Here is an 18,313-nt window from a genome sequence, read left to right as displayed (position 1 = left end):
ATTAATACAACCATTTTAGAAAGCATATGGCAACAGTAGGAATGGAATCACTATATGACCCCCTATCTCATTCCTTGGAATTTATTTGAAAAATCAATAAATAATGTAAACATATAAACAATATTTATAGCGGCACAATTAAAAGTAGCCAAGTTATGGAATGAGTGTAGGTGCTCTTAAACAGATGATCTCGTTTTATTCTTATATAAATGGATACCCAGTTTCCCCAGCACCTTTAACAGATGAATGGGTAAAGAAAATGTGTTATATATACACAATGGAGTTTTATTTAGCCATAAAAAAAATCTCATTTGCTGCTGAGTAGGTAGAACTGCAGAATACCTTGCTAAGTAAAAAAAGATAGACTCAGAAAGTTAAGAGTCAAAAGTATTCACTCACATATGGAAGCTGGAGAGAATTTTAAAAAGGAATAAAAATTGATTTCATGAAGTAGAAGGGAGATCAATAGAGTAGAAATAAGGGGATTGAGACGAAGGGAAGACGGGAAGGAATGGAGAGTTCTGAGGCACGAAATCTACCCTACTATGCTATGTTCATGTATGACCATAATTATAATGCACTAAATAATAATAATAATAATCATAATCATAATAATAGGAGGAGGAGGTGCAGGATCAGTAGAGTAGTGCAAGTGGATCAGGGATAGGCAGAAATATAAGAAAAGGGAATGTGATGGGGAAAGGGATTGATCAAATTGTTATGTGCATGTATGAATATGGCATGATTTCCACCATTATATACAATTGACAATCAAGGGACTTGACAATCAAGGAAAATTTATGTTAATGTGAAGTTTTCTGTTTCTTGCTATGCTATCATTAATAAAGATATTCCTGACTCAGTATCCCCATCACCATGGCAGGCAAACTTATTAGCTTGCAGGTCAGAGAAAAATCTTAGACCTTTCCAGACATTTCTAGCAGGATATATCACAAAACATAATCAGAGCCCTGAAAACAGTTAACTTACCTATAAAATGTGTTTTGAGCAGGCTCTTGGCATGGTAGGATGTAACCACCTCTAACATGTAGATTTATTTTATCCCAGTCAGTTGGAAATGTACTATTTTTTCCTCTGAAACCTATATCTTCACCCTGGAAATGAAAGAGATGAAAAGAATAACAAGAGAAATAAGAAATAGATCATCAGCAGTTTTGTACTTGAGGGCATACATTTATAAACCCAAATGATATGCTTTCCAGTTTAAAAATTAACAAAACTGTTTATTCAAGGAATCATGTTGTTTAAAGCATACCCATAGTTCTTAGTTAAATAGGGTCCTCTATAATAACTCTGAAAGTAATTTATAGCTATTTGTTTTTGTGAAGCTTATGTGCAGAACACATATGAATTCTGAAAGGTCACAAAAGCTATTTCTGACTTTCCATGTACATGATCCCTGGAAGGATCTCATTACCTTTAATGATTGTTTATCATAACCAATGAAGGACAAGACCTTACTTCAAGTAATGTTCAATTTTCATGTTTATTTGCAGAAAGAAATCAATGACTACTTAACAAATTAGAGCAGAAAAAATTTACCCTCCTTCACTGTGTGTTAATTTGATTCAGATATAGTTAGCAAGACAAATGTTATTCTTTTAAAGAGGAAAGTGAACACACTTCATTGGTTACATCAATGCAACTCTATGCATATATCTTTAGTCAATTCCCCTGAGTTTTTAAATACTTACAGTATAGTAGTTAAACCACCGAGCATTAGGGATATAGCCTTCTACAGTGTCATCCTGGAATTTAAAGTAAAGATATAATCATTAAAAACATATAAAATTAACTAAAAAAAATTTTTTTAAACAAAACATGTGGTGGAACTTACAGGATCCAACACAGGGGTGACCAAAAATGCTGGACCCCACAAGAATTGCTTGTATATATCCCAAGTTGGCTTTTCCTCAAAGAACCTTGACAAAAATAATTACAAGTAATTAAAGTAAGTGAAATTATCTTATCTCTACTAAATACCATGAAATGTTTATTCAAATCATGTTTTTTACAGCAGACTTTAGTGGATTAAAATGAAAAACAAAGTATAAAAACACTAGAGATAATTCCAATAATTGGAATTCAAAGTTATCTCAACTATCAATAAATATCCTTACATAATGCAGAAAATGTGATGGAATGTAAGACCAACCAGATGAGAAACCACCTTGGAGGAGAAGTCTCACAGGTAGAAATATTAACTTTTCCTAGAATATAATAAAAAATAGGAAGCAACATTGATAACACCCTGGTAAAGAACCATAAAACAAACTTGGGCTGTAAAGACGGTGACTTGGAAATTTTGAAACCCCCATGATTCCTTATCTCAATTTAAATCAAAATTTGTGTATCCTACTTACACTAGAGCTCTCTCAAAGTGTTTTAAAATTCTTAAAGATTCTTTTATGTCTCAGTGGATATCTGCCTTTGAGATATAAATGGCCATAAAATACAGGGTCTATCTTACATGCTGAGAATAGCCCTTATTAATTGTTAACACTTCTATTGCATTCCTCATTGGATTGTGTTTGGTTTTTTTTTTTTTTTTTTTTGTAATATTCACATCAAGAATCAGAATTTGCCTTAAAAATTAGAACAAGCAAAAATGTTTGCAACAATGCTCTATGATGAAAAAGAATTTTTCAAGATTTGTCATATATCAAATTGAGGTTTAAGGGGTAAATCTAAAACATATTTCTTAGGAGAATGTTTAAGGTATTCTAGGGTACCCAGTCAGTATATCTCCTGGAAGAATTGGTATGCTATTTAGTCAGGCATATTTGGTGGACTTAATTATATGCATTAAAACTCAATTAATTAAATCGCTACTTTTCTCCAAGAAATTCTGAATATATGCAATGTAATTCTGCATGCAAAACATTTAGAATAATGCCCATTATACAGTAGTTATTTTAAAACCAAAATAATTTACGTGTTTCATTTATTTCTGACTCATACTACTCTATTAGTAGATGTATTTATAAAAATGTTTTATTAACCCAAAATGCCTGATTAACATAACAGCAAAAAAGTTTCCTATAAGATTATTCATTAAATTAAATTAAAGTTATCTCTTTGTAGTAGGAAAAAAACAAATTTTACACTTACTCATGCAAAAGGGGTCGGATAACAGTGCCACCATGAACATGAACTTCATGCATTTGTGTATAAAAATAGGGCAATAAAGTATATCTAATTTCTAGAATACTCTTTGACATTGCAGCAAAAGTTTCATTCCAAGAAACAGGATCTTGTCTCTGAAACAAAGCAAAGTGAAACCATCATGATTCCTTATCTCTGTTTAAATCAAAATATTCAAATATATATTTGAACAATAAAAGTAGAAAATTACATTAATTCACTTTCTCCCCAAAATCTTATGCAATATTTTTATCTTATATATTAAAGGGATATGGCATAATATTCATATTTAAATAAGAAAAGTGCAAATTAAAATTACACTTGATTTATTTTAGAGGAACATAGTTTAGAGGAACATACACAAAGAGTAATTCACATTTTAATAGGTGACAACAAATATGTTGTCAATTAATGATTGTCATTCTATTCAAAATTCTAAGGTTCACTAAAGAAAAGAATTGGAAGTGAATGTGATAAGAACATACTCTAGTAAATGCAATGTTGTGATTTCTTGAGTATGGATAAAATGCTCCAAGTTGCATCCAGCGGGCACAGAGATGATATTCAGAATTGTTGAAGAAACCACAGATGTCTGCTCCAATCTAAAAGATATTGTTATATATAATTTATTTTGAATAGTTGGTGTTTTTTAAAATATTTTCAGCTTTTGAAAATAAGAGAATAGATCTACTTACATATGATATTCCAAAGAGACTAAATTCCATCATACCTAAAAATTAGGAGAATAAATCTTAGAAAATTATTTTTATGTTTTAATATTTTCCTCATATTAATGAAGACACTCTTTAATGTCAGTCTCCAGTTAAATGAATCTTTTTCAGATTATAAATATATTTTTCATTCTTATAATATTCTTGCTTTTTTGACTATGTAATACAAATGATGTTTAGAAATGGACATTATGAACTTCAATATTTGCAAGGACATTCAGAGTACAAATCTTTTATGAAGACATTATAGAGAAAAAAGAAAATATTAGTGGTTTTGATTTTTTAAAGTTTCCAGTTTCATTTTTTAAATTAAAAAGGATGTTTCTGCAATTATTTCACTGTAAGTTTCATCCATTAAAATAAAATGAATTATCTTTATTAAATAAAATCTCTAAGAAGTGATCACTGAAACAAAATACAACACATATGTTTCCTCAGATATTTGTTCAAGAAATATTTCTAAACACTGTTTCCTTGAATCTATGATTAGTGAAGAAACATACAATGATAATGTCCAATTTACCAGTTATCTGAATATTGTTCAAATTTTCTTTCAAAATTTAGTTTGACATATTTCATTCTTGAGCATCTTTCAGTGGTTCTTATGCCTAGAATCTAGCAGTTCAACCCATTTCTTTATTAGTTCTAGATACTCTTTCCCAGCTCCTGCCTTTTCAACCAAGAAACTAAGACCAAAAAGGATGAAATTTATTTTCTCAAAATAAGCTACCTGGTGTCATTAATTTCTACATAGCAAACTTGATTCTGTTTCTTGGACTACTGCCCTTTCATGATGCTCTGTGTCATCACATTTGATGCCAAAAGCATAATCCTAAGGATTTGAAAAGTCTATGAATTATCACCATCAAAGGTGAACACAATTAAAAAAAAAGATAAAGATAAAGATTAGCTCATACCTATGATGGATTTGTCCAAATTGTCCCATTGTGCATAGTTGTCTCCAAGCCAGTGCCCCCCCCATCTTCCACCAGTAGGATACGTGGAACGTGAAATAACAATCCCTCTTTTACCAGTGGTCTTCTGCACTGCACTAATACAAAGGAAAAAAAGACTTTAATTGTTATCATAAGGCATTTTCTTCAAACATTTTTATTTATGAGAACTTTATGGAATATATGTATTGAGTTATGAAGTTTATGTTGTCTTCTACTACAACTAACTCTTAGCTTTCTCTCACTCTACGGTGAAATCCTCACAGGTATGAAGGACTTTTGTTTTGTTTTGTTTTTTTAGTATGGTAGTGAGCAGGGTGGGGAGGGCAGTTGCTGGGGATCAAAACCAAGGCCTTATGCATGCAATGCAAATTCTCTAACACTGAGCCCCAGTCAGTGGTTTCTTCCCTTCCAACATTTACAATATTGAAATGCAGATATTCAGTGGACTTTGTATATTTTTTCTGTGAAAGAAAATTAACTAATACCTAAATCCACTATTTACTTAAACAGAACACTTTTATTCTATTTCAATGTGTTATTTTTAATAAATTTCTAGGCTCTAATTATTGAAAAACTCCCACTCTTCTCAATCATAGTTTTTCAATATTTAATATACAAATTACTCTGCAGAGAATCCCTGCTAAAATGTTCTGTTTTAGAGGGTAGTTGAAAGAGAGCAAGGTTTTAATAGGTTAAAAAAAAATTCCTTCCAATTTTAAGCATAGAATCTGTCTAATCAATAAAATGAGTACAAATGAGTTAATATTGATTTTTCTTTTCTCCCCTCCTCAGTCTTCAGAGAGGGACTTTTAACAGCATGCATTTTAAAACAGTTTAAATTTAAGAATAAAGCACTATTTTTCATTATCTGCATGTTTGCCCCTTTTTCAGCTCTAAATGTAGAACATTTCATTACAAAAGTATGAAAACAGGAAACAATTCACTCTCAAATTAGTTTAAATAAATATTATACTGTATTACTCAAAAATCAGTTTTTCAGTAAAAGCCACAGAAATATTTCAGGAGAATATACCTCAAATACCTAATTAAACAAATTTTATCATAGACTAATTTTGTCATCAGTATTGAATAATTTGATTGTCACAGCATGGATCACAGTATTTGTTATGATTTGTTTGTACATAACACTTCTTGAATGAAACTGAAATTTCTGCTGGCAAGCATTATGCTTTAGTATCTCTTGCACTTACTATAGCATTTGCCATGTAGAGGTAGCTCAAGAAATTTTTGAATTAATAAATTTATTATACCAAAAGTACAGGAAACTCAAAATATATTAAACAGACATGAGATGATATATGAGGTATCTTTTGATAAAAGACACAATATCATATAATATTTACTGATACAAATGTTATGTCCCAGTTTAAGTAGATGATATAAGGGAACCATTTTCATTGCTTTATCTTCATATAACAAATAAAATGGGTCCAGTTTAGGAAAATTAATATTTGTATTATTTATATATATATGTTTGTTGGCATTTAATAGGAGATAATTGTGTGTGTGTGTTTGTGTGTGTGTGTGTGTGTGTGTGTATATATATATATATATATATATATATATATATATTTAAAGAACAATATATAATCAAACTAAATTTCCAGATGAAATATATGTTCTGAGTTACTTAATCCCCCCCCCCAAATTTTATTTCATTTAACTAATGTAAAGAAATTTATATAAGGGAAGGATTTTCCAAATTCTTTAATGTATTCACATGCAAGGAATACATTTTCCTGAAGAATTTCTTCTCTTATATCTGCTGAATGTATTACTTTGGCAAAAAAAAAAAATTATCTAATGCCGCTTTAAATTAATAACTGAATAAATTCCTTCTCAAATAACCGATTAAGAAGGATTCTACTTTAAAAGTTGTCACAATAATTATCTCCTAAAGGAAATCTAGACTCTTACACTAGACAAATCTCTTTGTAACATGTAATATAAAATATTTATTTGAAAAGTCACTTGATACTTTTAAAGACATCCATTCCCATCACTATAAATATATTTTAATTATTCCCAACAGTGTTCCAACATTAAGAATAATTTAGTCACAAGCAAAAAAGCTTTATTAATTTTTCAAGAATAAGTTTTCAACCACACCATAATTTGTATTCTTATCAATTGAATAGAAATAATTTCAGCCTATAGAAAGAATTTTAATTCTGTTATACATGTATTTTTGTTATGGTTTGTTAATGCATATTTTAGCACATTTTTAAAAAGCATTAGTAAAACTGTAAAAATATTTTCAATTATTAGAGAAAAATTTGTTCTAAAAGAAAAATAATGACTTTTTAGAAAACTATACATATATTACAAAAAATTGGAGATGTTAAGCAAACATTAAATTGAAAAATTTAAATATATTTTGAAGCTTTCAACAATAAATATCTTACATCTGTTAGAATCATGATTTCTAGAGTTAATAATATCAAATTAATCACTTGACTATTGTTTTTAATTATTAATTGAATTAATTTATACATATACTCCAAGCATTCATTATTGAGTGCTATTAAGTTCTTTTAGAATATAAGCTAGGGTCACTCAGAGAAAAGAAAATTATTATGGATTGTTTCTTCAATTTTATAAATCAAAAATTCTCTTTGGAATTAAGATACTTTATTGGCTTTTTGGATTATTTTTTAAAAATATTAACAATTAGTATTATATATTTAGAATCCATTAAAAATAGAAACTTGCTGTATTCTTATCAAACATTCAGCATTATTAGATCATAAGATTTTGTTTTGAAATTTTAGTTTTGAAATTTGTTAATAAGTATGTTTCATGCTAAAAAATTTCTTTGAGTTCTATCATGTACAAATTTAAAACTTCCTTTATTGAGAAAATAATGTGAAATTTTTTTATGGATTCATTCCTTATATTTTTAAGTCATTTTCAACTCAACTGTAGTATTAAGAAAATTATGTGCTCAGAGATGTGTTCAGTATCTGCTTAGGTGAGTAACAACTAATAATTTAAAAGTTTAACCAAAAGAACTTCCAAATCAGTGAAAAGGTAACATCTGATGGTTCTTTTTACCTACACAAGTCTTTTCCTATAAAAAACAAACAAAAACCAAACTGGATTTTTCTTACTATCTTCATGTATGAACTACTTAGAAATTTACCTACTTCTACCTTGAACATTTTTACACAATTTTGATAGTCCTAGAGGGATAATGATATAGTCATTTAAATTTCCTAAGCATACAGAATATGTCAGAAATCATACTAGACAATGTAATATATTGGAGAAGTTTAATTTACTATCCTTAATATAGAAAAATGTTTTTTGATTTATCTTAAACTGCATATTTTCTTATTAAATTCATAATTTTTGCTAAGGAGATCATCAATCAATTCTTAATTTTTTAAATATCTATAGTTTCAACTAAAGTGATGTTGGTTGATAGTAATTGTGTCAGTAGGGCTAATGAAAGTAACATTTTTTCCAGTAAAAGGGCATTTTGAAACCAGTTTGTTCACTCTTAATTTAACTTAGAGACTTTATTTGGGAATGTAGTGGGTAAGTAAGGCAAGCAGGTATTACCAAGTGAGTGATTTTATTCATACTTTTAAATTCAAAATATTTTTTATTCTTTTACTAACATCAGTCATATACTAGAATAGTTATTTTCAAAGCTGATGCCCATTAGAATCATCTTGGGACTTGTTAAAATATAGGTGCTTTGACTATAGAAGAGATTAAATAAATCATTATTTGTTAAAAATCTCCAGGTGGCTAAAATGTGTAGTCAAGAGCCAGTAACCCATAGCTATACTGTCTTCTAATATGGTGACTACGAGGCACCTATTATTTTACATTTTATTAAGTATTATTTAATGAAATATAAGTAAACTTAAAAATTCTGTTCCTTAGTAACACTAGTCACATTGCTCAACAGCCAAACATGAATAGTGGATACCACAATGGGTACCCAGAAATCTAAAACATTTCTATCAATCTGAGGAAGTTTTATTGAACAGGGTTAATAGAGACTTGATACTCAGAGAATTGTAAATTTATTGATCCTGCATAGAAGTTTTTTAAAATTGCAGATGAGTCATGTAAGCATTAAAACTTAGATGTTAAAAATCAGTAAGATATGTCTAGTTTGCTAATAATGGACTTAACTAAATTTAACCAAGATTTAATGTTATGGTTAGTGTCATTAAATTATGTTATTTACTCATTTACTCATTCAACACTATTTTTTGAGAACCTTCTATTTGTAGGCATTGTGCTAGGTTTATGGTGGGGAAACAAAATTAAAATAGTCTAGAATTCTTTAAGGAACAAGTTGAAAGTTAAAAGCAATGGCAACAGAGATGATAGTAGAGAGGTATATAGGTAGATATGTGTATACATACATAGAAACACATTTTATCTGAGTTTTATCAAGAAAGAAATAAGTTACATAGAATAATTGGGAAGGAAAGGACTACCACAGATAGTCCCCAAAACTATTAAAGTAGGTAGCATTAATGTTAAGATCTGAAAGATTTAAAAAGAGATAAAAAGAGACAGAATAATAACAAACATTGCTTACTCATATGTAGGTTTCATTTGTGACCATCCATATAGATTGTGAACATCATAATGTAAAACTGGTGATCCATCACTAAGAATTTGTTCAGTTTCCATGCACATAGTTCTAAAATGTAATCCCTCTGTTCTTTTTGTAAGTTCTGAGGAAAATTAATGAAAAAAGTTAATATGTTATAGTGTCCAGTATTAAAATATTTGGCTCAGAACTATACACATTTTATTTTTAATGTTTTAATTGAATGTCTGATTGACACAGCATTATATATATTTATAAAGTATAATGTGGTGTTTTGATTAATGTGTGTATTGAGTAGTGATCAACTCAGGTTAATTAACATATCCATCACCTTAAATTTTTATCATTTCCTATGGTGAGTACATTTAAATTCCTCTCTTTAGTATTTTGAAGTATAAAATACATTGTTGTTAATTATATTCATCTTATTGTGACACAGAACATCAGAAATTATTCTATCAAATAATAACATAATATCCACTTATATATTCTTTTGGCAAAAAATTAATCATTTTAAAATAATTATTGATCATTTAACAATATGCATGCTTTATGCTAATTTTAAATGAATAAACTGTAATTATAAGTGAGTTATATGAATTAATAAAAATATAAAAAGTAAGTTCACTCCTAATGGCTACTATTTTTGAGGAACTTTTGTGGAAAATGCTGATAAAATAAAGTTTTATTAAAAATATATTCAGTAATATAAAAGACTGTAGTAAAGTGCTGCACAAATGAAATTGTACTTTTGATCCATATTTTCTCAGAATACGTTGTCTTTTTTCAGACTTTTGCAGTCACTTTATATGTATTAAACTAGAACAGGAACAGAGAAATAATACTTTTCCATTTATCTCTAGTTTAATAAAATATTTAAGTATTTCTATTCTTCATTTCAAAGATTATTTAAATTTTTTACATCTGGAATGATTCTTAAGAAAACCAAAGTAAAAATTTCACACAATTTAAGAATTATGTCCAAAGTAAAAATTTCAAACAATTTAAGAGTCATGTTCATATAAATAAAACACATATCTTGGATTTTTTTTTTTTAAATAGTGTTAAACATTTTAGTAATGGGTAAAGGTAAGTTGCAGGCTGTGGGTGGGCAGTGAAAAATAAGGATACGGATTCTGTTTTCTGCATCCTAAGGTATACATAGACTGCTTAGTAAAAAATAATAATATTGTACCTGGAAAATAAGGTGGATAATTTAGATCTTTATTTCTGCATTGATTGGTAGTTGTTCCATGTACAAAACTTGATGGCTCATTCATATCCTTAAAGAGAGTGATTTAAAAAGATTTAAAAAATAAATTTAGAATATATATTCTGAAAAGAACAATATTACAGAGCAAGTAAACTTAAAAAAGTTTTGAACTCTTAGACTTACTTAGTATTCTAAAAAATAAAATTATAAAGCTTCTCAATGACACTGAGAAATTTAGTTTAGCTCAATGTTTCCTAACTTTTTTATGATATAAGCCTCCTTTTGAGAAACATAAATGTCATATTTCCCCAGTATTGTGTATTATATGCATAAAAGTAAACTGATTTTTATATTTCCAAGACATAAATTAAACTATTATAGTATCTGTCTTACCCCCTCCTTCCCTTACACTGCTGCATTGAGCCTAATATAAACCACTTTCACTTTTAGAACCACAAGATGTAATTTAAAGATATAGAAAAGTTCAATGAATATCTCTGTTGAACACATATCTGAGTCTCTGTAACCACATACAAATGGACCATAATCTTAATATAAGAATTAGCTATTATTTAAAGGTGATTTTCTCCATCTGAAAACAAGTCTTTTTCCCTGGATCATATTATCTTCAGGGATATACTTAGAATTTCTTTTACTTTATAAATTTGTATATAAAGTATATCTGTTTCCATTACTTTAAAAAAATGCTTTATATAATTTTATATCCTTCAGGTAGACACACAGCAAAACTTCTATAAAGCTGTCTTTAAAAAATAAATTTAATATACTCATGTGGATAACCCAACAAAGTAAGAAATGTCACTTCCAGGTATCGAGAGAAACATTATGTATTGCCACAGTCTCAGGGGATGACAAGCAACTTGTGAAGGTTGATACAGCAGGAGCCGCTTTATTGTAGGACAGCAGAGGTATTTATACCTAACTAATTATACACAGCTTGTTTCAATTAACATCATCTAGATACATCAATTAGTAATTACACACAGCTTAACTTAATTAACACCATCTAGATACAGCAGTCAGTCATTAAGGAATCTCCATCATCTTAATGGCTCCCTGGCGTTACTTCTCAAATCACTCTTCCTGGCAAAGTGCCAGACGCCATCTTGACTTGTCTGTGGCCCTCAACAATGTATAATCTCTTGTATTAAATATTTACTTGTAGTAAAGTAAATCTTTTTTTTTATCTAAAATTAGATTGCTGAAAATATTAGCAGTAAGATTTTTAAGTTTCATATAAAGTAAGGAAATTGTATAAAAGACAGTGTTGCTACAAAAATTATTTTATTATATATGAATTATTATTTCTTAACACTGACAGTTGAGGTTGAGAATTATTAGCACATTAAATAAAAATAAATGTTTATATATTTATTAATAGTTAGAAAAACAGGCTATTTTGGTTCTTTGCTCAAATTGGAAAAGTCCTATAAATAACTTCCTTAGACATATATTGAATTATGTAAAACTGTATTTTAGTAGTCCTTTGATTAAGAAAGTCCCATAGGAGAAAATGTGAGTGAGTAAATTTTCACAAAAAGTGTTTTGTTGACATTATTAAAGTGTCAGAGAGATTTGTACAATTACTCCACAATAAATAACTGAAAAGATAAATTGTTTAAAGCTTACTCACAATCCACAAGCCATCAAACTTCATCTGGTCATTGTAGAAATCTAAAATTTCCCTTGTCCACCACTCTGCTGTGGAGTTCCTGAGGAAATCTGGAAAAGCTACATGAGCTCTGGAAGCCTGCAAAACCAAAATTCAGATTCACATGTAGAAATTCATATGGAATTCATAAATGTCTGAATCAAAAATATATGCCCAATCCACAAGTCATGCTATGAGTAATATGAAGGAAATCAGATCTCAACTTTAATTACATAAACGTATGCAATTTTTTTCAAATGACACAAGCAGTTGCAGGTGGTTAAAGGAGATTGCAACATATGTGGAGAGGGAGGAATATATTCAAATTTAATTATGGATCAAAATCATCATTAAGTCCAAATTCTGGATTTCTTTTGGTTATGTAATTAATCAACATAAAACTTACATTAACAGCTTCATCTTCAGTAATTGACTCATCTATAGTTACATTGGGCAAATCTGGCCAAACCTATAGGGGAGAAGAATTGTTCAGTATAATGGTTATGAGGCACAGAAAGAATGTATTATTTGTGATGCACAGAAAAAATGTTATCATTAGAAGCATATTGTTCTCAAGATTCCCATATGCACGCCATTCAATTATTTTCTTCAGTTTGTAGGGTTTTCTTTCTTAAATTTATATCTTGCAAACTATTCCTGTTTCCATATTAGTCTATCCTAATGATAAACATTAAGAAAGAGATGTCAACTTCTGTGATACTTAGTGATTTAGAAAACAACACGTGTAAGCAATTGTTCTGGTTAAGAAATAATATGAAAAGCATACACCAACCTTGATTTAATGTGATATTGGAACTATTTCTAGAATTATTCCAGAATTGAAAACTAAAAACAGTATTTTTTTTTTACTTGAAAAGAACTGATGATGTGATTTAATAATGTTGGGCAGAGTTGAGTAATCCTATTAATTTTCAATTGATACTTAATCTTTACCTCCTTTTGTCTCATCTCCCCTGCCTCACTGTCTACCAATGTTTTCTCCTTCTCTATTAAGAAATACATGACAGTCCCTAAATTCAATCATGCTGAAAGCTCTAGGAATTTGAATGTTAAAGAATCTAGAATGCTCCATATAAAAAATGTAAATACTTCCCCCTCAAAAACATAGTTATTTAAAAAAGATTAGATACTTCTAAGGAATAGTGCTCTAAAGCAATAAACAGGAGAGTAGAAGAAAGTAGAAAAGATCTTCCTTGATGGCCAATATATCAAACTATGTACTTGCAAGTTTCTTAATATTTTATTATTATTCATTAATTTTATTATAATATTTCATCTATATTTTGTTTTTACCTTTTTATTTTTGAATATTTTTAGACTTACAGAAAAACTGCAAAAATGTATCTAGGTTTCATGTACTTCCTTTATCTAGCTTTCCCTGATGTTAATATATTCTATAACCATATATAGTTATCAAAACCTAGCAATTAATGTTGATTAATACAATTGATTGATGTGTAGACTTTCCCCTCCTTTTGTCCCACCTCGCTATCTTTATCACTAATATCTTAGTTTTATTCCAAGACCTAGAAGAATTATGTTTCCCATCATGGGTTTTTGTGGGTCTTATTAATGTAGATATTATTATCAGATTTTTTTTCATGATTTATAGGAAAACCAAATTAAATTTTCTCTAAAATATTAATATACTCACATATGTATATTTTCATTTACAAAAAATTGAGCAAACAATATTCATTGATCAAATTAGTAACATAAGCATAGCTGTTTAATACAGCTTTAATTTTATTAATAAGATATTTTCTAAGAGAAGTACTCACATTGAAGTGGCTCTTTCAGCATAGAATAATGGACAGCCTTTCTAATCATGGTAGTTCCACAATAAAATACAAAATATAACAAGAAATATAATGAAATAACAATTTAAAAATAAGCCTGGAATTTGGTCTTATGAATTATATGTACTCTTTGTGTCTAATGAATTGGGTTGAACTCAAGAATGCATATATTAAACCCTTATATTTTTTGTTTATCTGTTTTTCTGAATATGCCTTTAATATGTAAATGGAAGATTTTAATGGAATAGCATTTTCATAATCATTCTATTTCAACATATTTAGTACCTTTGCCCAACAAATGTCACTGGTATTAGGCCATTTGACAAAGACATCTTTTTCCATTCCTCTTTCAAATGGAGGGTAGGGCTTTGTTTCATTTCCTGAAATTGCTGGATCCTAAAATTAAACATAAATAACATGAATGTGGAATAAAAGTATAGCTACCTGGAAGGTCACTGTGAAATATTATATTCTCCCATTATTATATTGGAATAAGACTGTGCTCTCCATGGACAAAGGGTAAAATCATCAGTGCTGTAACTAGATTGTCCTCTAAATTACTCAGAAGAAAACTTCTCAGAACTTTTTTTTTTTTTAACACAATACCTTCATTTTATATATTTACTTTTATGTGTTGCTGAGGATTGATCCCAGCGCCTCACATGCACTAGATGAGCACTCTAGTGCTGTGCCACAACCCCAGCCCCACTCCTCAGAATTTTTGAATGTCCATTAGTAATTTGTCAAGCAAAAAGTACTTTTTGTCTTGCTTTTGTTTCTCTGGTGGAGATTCCTGGATCCTTAGCCTGCTCCCTATAAGACATTGATAAAATACTACAGTATTACTAAGCTGATGGCATTTTAAATGTGAAAAGCTTCAGAAGCAATCCCAGAAAATTTTTTGAAAATAGTATAATCACAGAAAAATCTACCACATTTTTTAAAGATTCTATAAATTTATGCCAGTTTATAGAGTGGATGCTAACTAGAAACAGTGTGCCTTCAACTTGTATCTCTAAGGATTTACCTGAAAGTACATGGTAGTTTGTGTAGTCTGTGTCAATACAATGAAGTGCTGAAGGAAGAAAGCTTTAGATTTTAGTGGAAACCAAAGTTAAATACTTTTTTTTTTATTTTGAAATATCTTTCCTACTCTTATTTTGGGAGAATTAATTAAACTAAGATAATAAGATTCAGATAAAAATAAATACCAACCAGGATGATAATATATTTCATTCCTTCTCCTCTTATTCTGTCAACAAATTGAGGAAGGTCATGGAAGTTTTCACCAATTGTGAAGTCTAGTTGCCTTTCCATGTAATTAATGTCTGTATATTGAACATCCTGAAATATATGAGAATAGTAGCAATGGGGTAAGAAATACACAACTGTGAATATATTACAATCCATCATACTTTTGAAAGTTACAGCAGTATGAAAGCTTTAGTCCCTCCTCAGTTAATACTAAAGAGGATTAATCACGGAATGCAATGCTCAAGAAATAAAAATGGCATGTAAAGATGTAAAATAGTCTAAGAACAAGTTTATATGCATATTCTATTTTTCAAAGTTCATTTAATATATTTGATTTGGAAATAAAAATTCTAAATCAGTATGTTTTTATGTAATTTCCAAAGGAAATAGAAAAACAAAAATGTAAAAGGCTTTATGGTAGTATGAAACTATGTTAAATGAAAAACTAGAATTTCATAGAGTATACACTTAAACAAATGTTGAACTCTTTCTGGGAACTATAAAAGTAACATTGAATAATTTCAAATAATTCTAAAATTGGTAAATAAAAAGGGACACCAATTTGTCAAATATTATAACCCCCTTATTTTTAAATAATAGCCCAGCTTAAATAAACATCCATATTGTTTACAGAGAAGTATTTACAAACACATTTAAATAAAACCATTTTAATTTTGTCATGGAATCTTTGATCTTACCCTAAATACCTAATTTGTTAGTTATTTTGTTAATTGACATGAACTTGATATCTCCTGATTGTTAAAAAAATATCACTGAGAAGGATAATGTTGAAAACCCTTATTTTATGATGAATTACCATTTGCATATTTCTGTATAATCAAACTATACAATTGATTTCCCTACAATAATGTCCATAGTAGCATTGGATTCTACTGTAAGTACAGTGTCTTATAATGATGTCCTTCATAATTATTCTCAAAATTAGCTCCTATCTAATCAGCCTTCTACATTTCAATATTTAAATGTTATCAGGAATATCCCTGGGATTCCATAACCTTGCTAAAAATATAATTATAGAGACTGATACTTTACAATATTTAATTTTCCAAATATTGAGGGAAGAGTGTATTTTACAAAGCCTCACATTGTGTAACATATGAATTTTATCTATTACAAAGCTAAAATCACCCAGCTACTCACTCTAACAAAAGAGAAAACATGAAATTCTTCTATCTATGCAATCAAACCCGGTGCATGGAGAATTGAGTAATACAACGTAAGGTCATAGAATTGAGGAGGAATAAGAAAAAATGGTATCATACCTTCTCCTTTATCAATCTGATAAAGATATTATTATTAAAATCTCATATTCAATTCATAAGGTACTACATAAAAATTAAGAATTATTACCAAATGCTTAAAATGTTTTAAAGCATGTAGGTGAAGTGCTTAATTTTTTTATCCCACTGTTATAATTATTATAATACACATAGAATTTATACATTTTACATTTAATAGTGTCTTGAAAATTGGTATACATACATAGGGGACACCAGCAGCCACCATTGCATCATATAATTCCTCAATCTCTGATGTATTTCTGTACCCATAACGACACAGTTGGAATCCTAAAGCCCAATAAGGTGGCATGACTGGTTGGCCAATTACCTTTAAAAGAAAATTGCATAGGTGAACTGAGAGAATTACTTTGTAATATGATAAAACGTTTTCTAAAATAAATACAAAATCATACTTCATGGTATTGCTTTGTGGCAACTTCTGGAGTTGGACCCAAAAACATGTAGAAATCCAAGATCCCTCCAATTATCCGGTAGGTTAGAGCAGGAGTTGGCTGAAAGGTAACATCTGGAAATCCAAAATAATATCCCATTTTTATCTATGATATTAATTTATTAAAAAGTCACACAAACTTTAGGAGAAATCCAACAATTGTTTTACCCATTGCATTGCTGTTGAGTAAGAGAACTCCATGGGCATTGCCTTCATCTTCCAGAGCCATATAATAGGGATGAAATCCATAGGAATTAAATTTATACTGAAATTTTTTAAAAAAGCATAATACATACTTAATAACAATAACATGAATTTAATCAATGCTATTTTAAAATTCATTATAAGATTGAACCTTGGAATTCAATGTTCTTGTTTTACAAAACTTATGATTTAATTAAATAAACATTTATCTTAGAAAACAATTTCCCTATTCTTTGAACTATTACTGCTTTAGAGAAAGCATACATATTCATATGCATACATGTAGCACCCATAAAAAACTTATGTCTTATAATGATGTAGAATACTGTTGATATTAGAATAATTGAATTTCTTTCCAGAGGTGATATTTTATTTATAAATTAGCAATAATTTTTGGTTAAAAAAATGCCCTAGAAGTGATGAAATTAATCAAACTTTCAAGAAAATGAGTTTGTAAAAAATAAAGTTTTTTGCACTTGTAACACTTTTAATACATTGTTCCACACTTCAATCTCAGTAACTTATTGCCATGAAAAGTCATTTTAAAAAGCAAAAGTTGTTTGAACACCTCAATAAAAACATTTGCAATTATGCACATATTTGCTTCTGTTACTGAATTTATATTTTAGGTACATATATATGTGAAGAATTAAACTGTTTTAGTTTTTATTAACATGGATTTTCTTCATGATATGTTTTAAAAAATTATAAGTCATATATGTGTGTGTGTATATATATATGTATATATATATAACTGATTTAAAATGCACATATATGTATATATTTTTTTAATTTAACAATGCCACAGCTATTCATGAAATGTACCATTAACAAGACAGAACCCTGGGGAAAGTTATGAGTTTATAAAAGTATTCTGTAAAGATGTGACTAAAAGTTTAGTCTCAAAAATGCAAAACTTCAGTTGTGGGTTAAAAAGAAAAGTTAG

The 18,313-nt window shown here is 28.9% G+C and overlaps 1 protein-coding gene across 1 annotated transcript in view; it reads right to left on the bottom strand.

The window, feature by feature from the left end:
• Si (sucrase-isomaltase) overlaps nucleotides 1-18,313 on the bottom strand; it is a 79,295-nt gene that overhangs the window by 11,463 nt on the left and 49,519 nt on the right. The window contains exons 29-44 of the mRNA XM_046422983.2: nucleotides 17,332-17,428; nucleotides 17,126-17,238; nucleotides 16,915-17,040; nucleotides 15,373-15,501; nucleotides 14,443-14,553; nucleotides 12,744-12,806; nucleotides 12,320-12,436; nucleotides 10,648-10,735; nucleotides 9,438-9,576; nucleotides 4,814-4,947; nucleotides 3,861-3,895; nucleotides 3,651-3,767; nucleotides 3,133-3,281; nucleotides 1,859-1,943; nucleotides 1,716-1,769; nucleotides 991-1,115 (exon numbers count right to left, since the gene is read on the bottom strand). Of these exons, the coding sequence (XP_046278939.1) occupies nucleotides 991-1,115; nucleotides 1,716-1,769; nucleotides 1,859-1,943; nucleotides 3,133-3,281; nucleotides 3,651-3,767; nucleotides 3,861-3,895; nucleotides 4,814-4,947; nucleotides 9,438-9,576; nucleotides 10,648-10,735; nucleotides 12,320-12,436; nucleotides 12,744-12,806; nucleotides 14,443-14,553; nucleotides 15,373-15,501; nucleotides 16,915-17,040; nucleotides 17,126-17,238; nucleotides 17,332-17,428 (1,682 nt within the window). The remainder of the gene's footprint in view (nucleotides 1-990; nucleotides 1,116-1,715; nucleotides 1,770-1,858; nucleotides 1,944-3,132; nucleotides 3,282-3,650; nucleotides 3,768-3,860; nucleotides 3,896-4,813; nucleotides 4,948-9,437; nucleotides 9,577-10,647; nucleotides 10,736-12,319; nucleotides 12,437-12,743; nucleotides 12,807-14,442; nucleotides 14,554-15,372; nucleotides 15,502-16,914; nucleotides 17,041-17,125; nucleotides 17,239-17,331; nucleotides 17,429-18,313) is intronic.

Source organism: Marmota monax, unplaced genomic scaffold (genome assembly GCF_021218885.2).
Source record: "Marmota monax isolate L192 unplaced genomic scaffold, Marmota_monax_Labrador192_F-V1.1 WCK01_AAM20220418_F8-fsc00175, whole genome shotgun sequence".
Taxonomy (NCBI): Eukaryota; Metazoa; Chordata; class Mammalia; order Rodentia; family Sciuridae; genus Marmota; species Marmota monax.
This window is presented reverse-complemented; position numbering and strand designations above follow the sequence as displayed.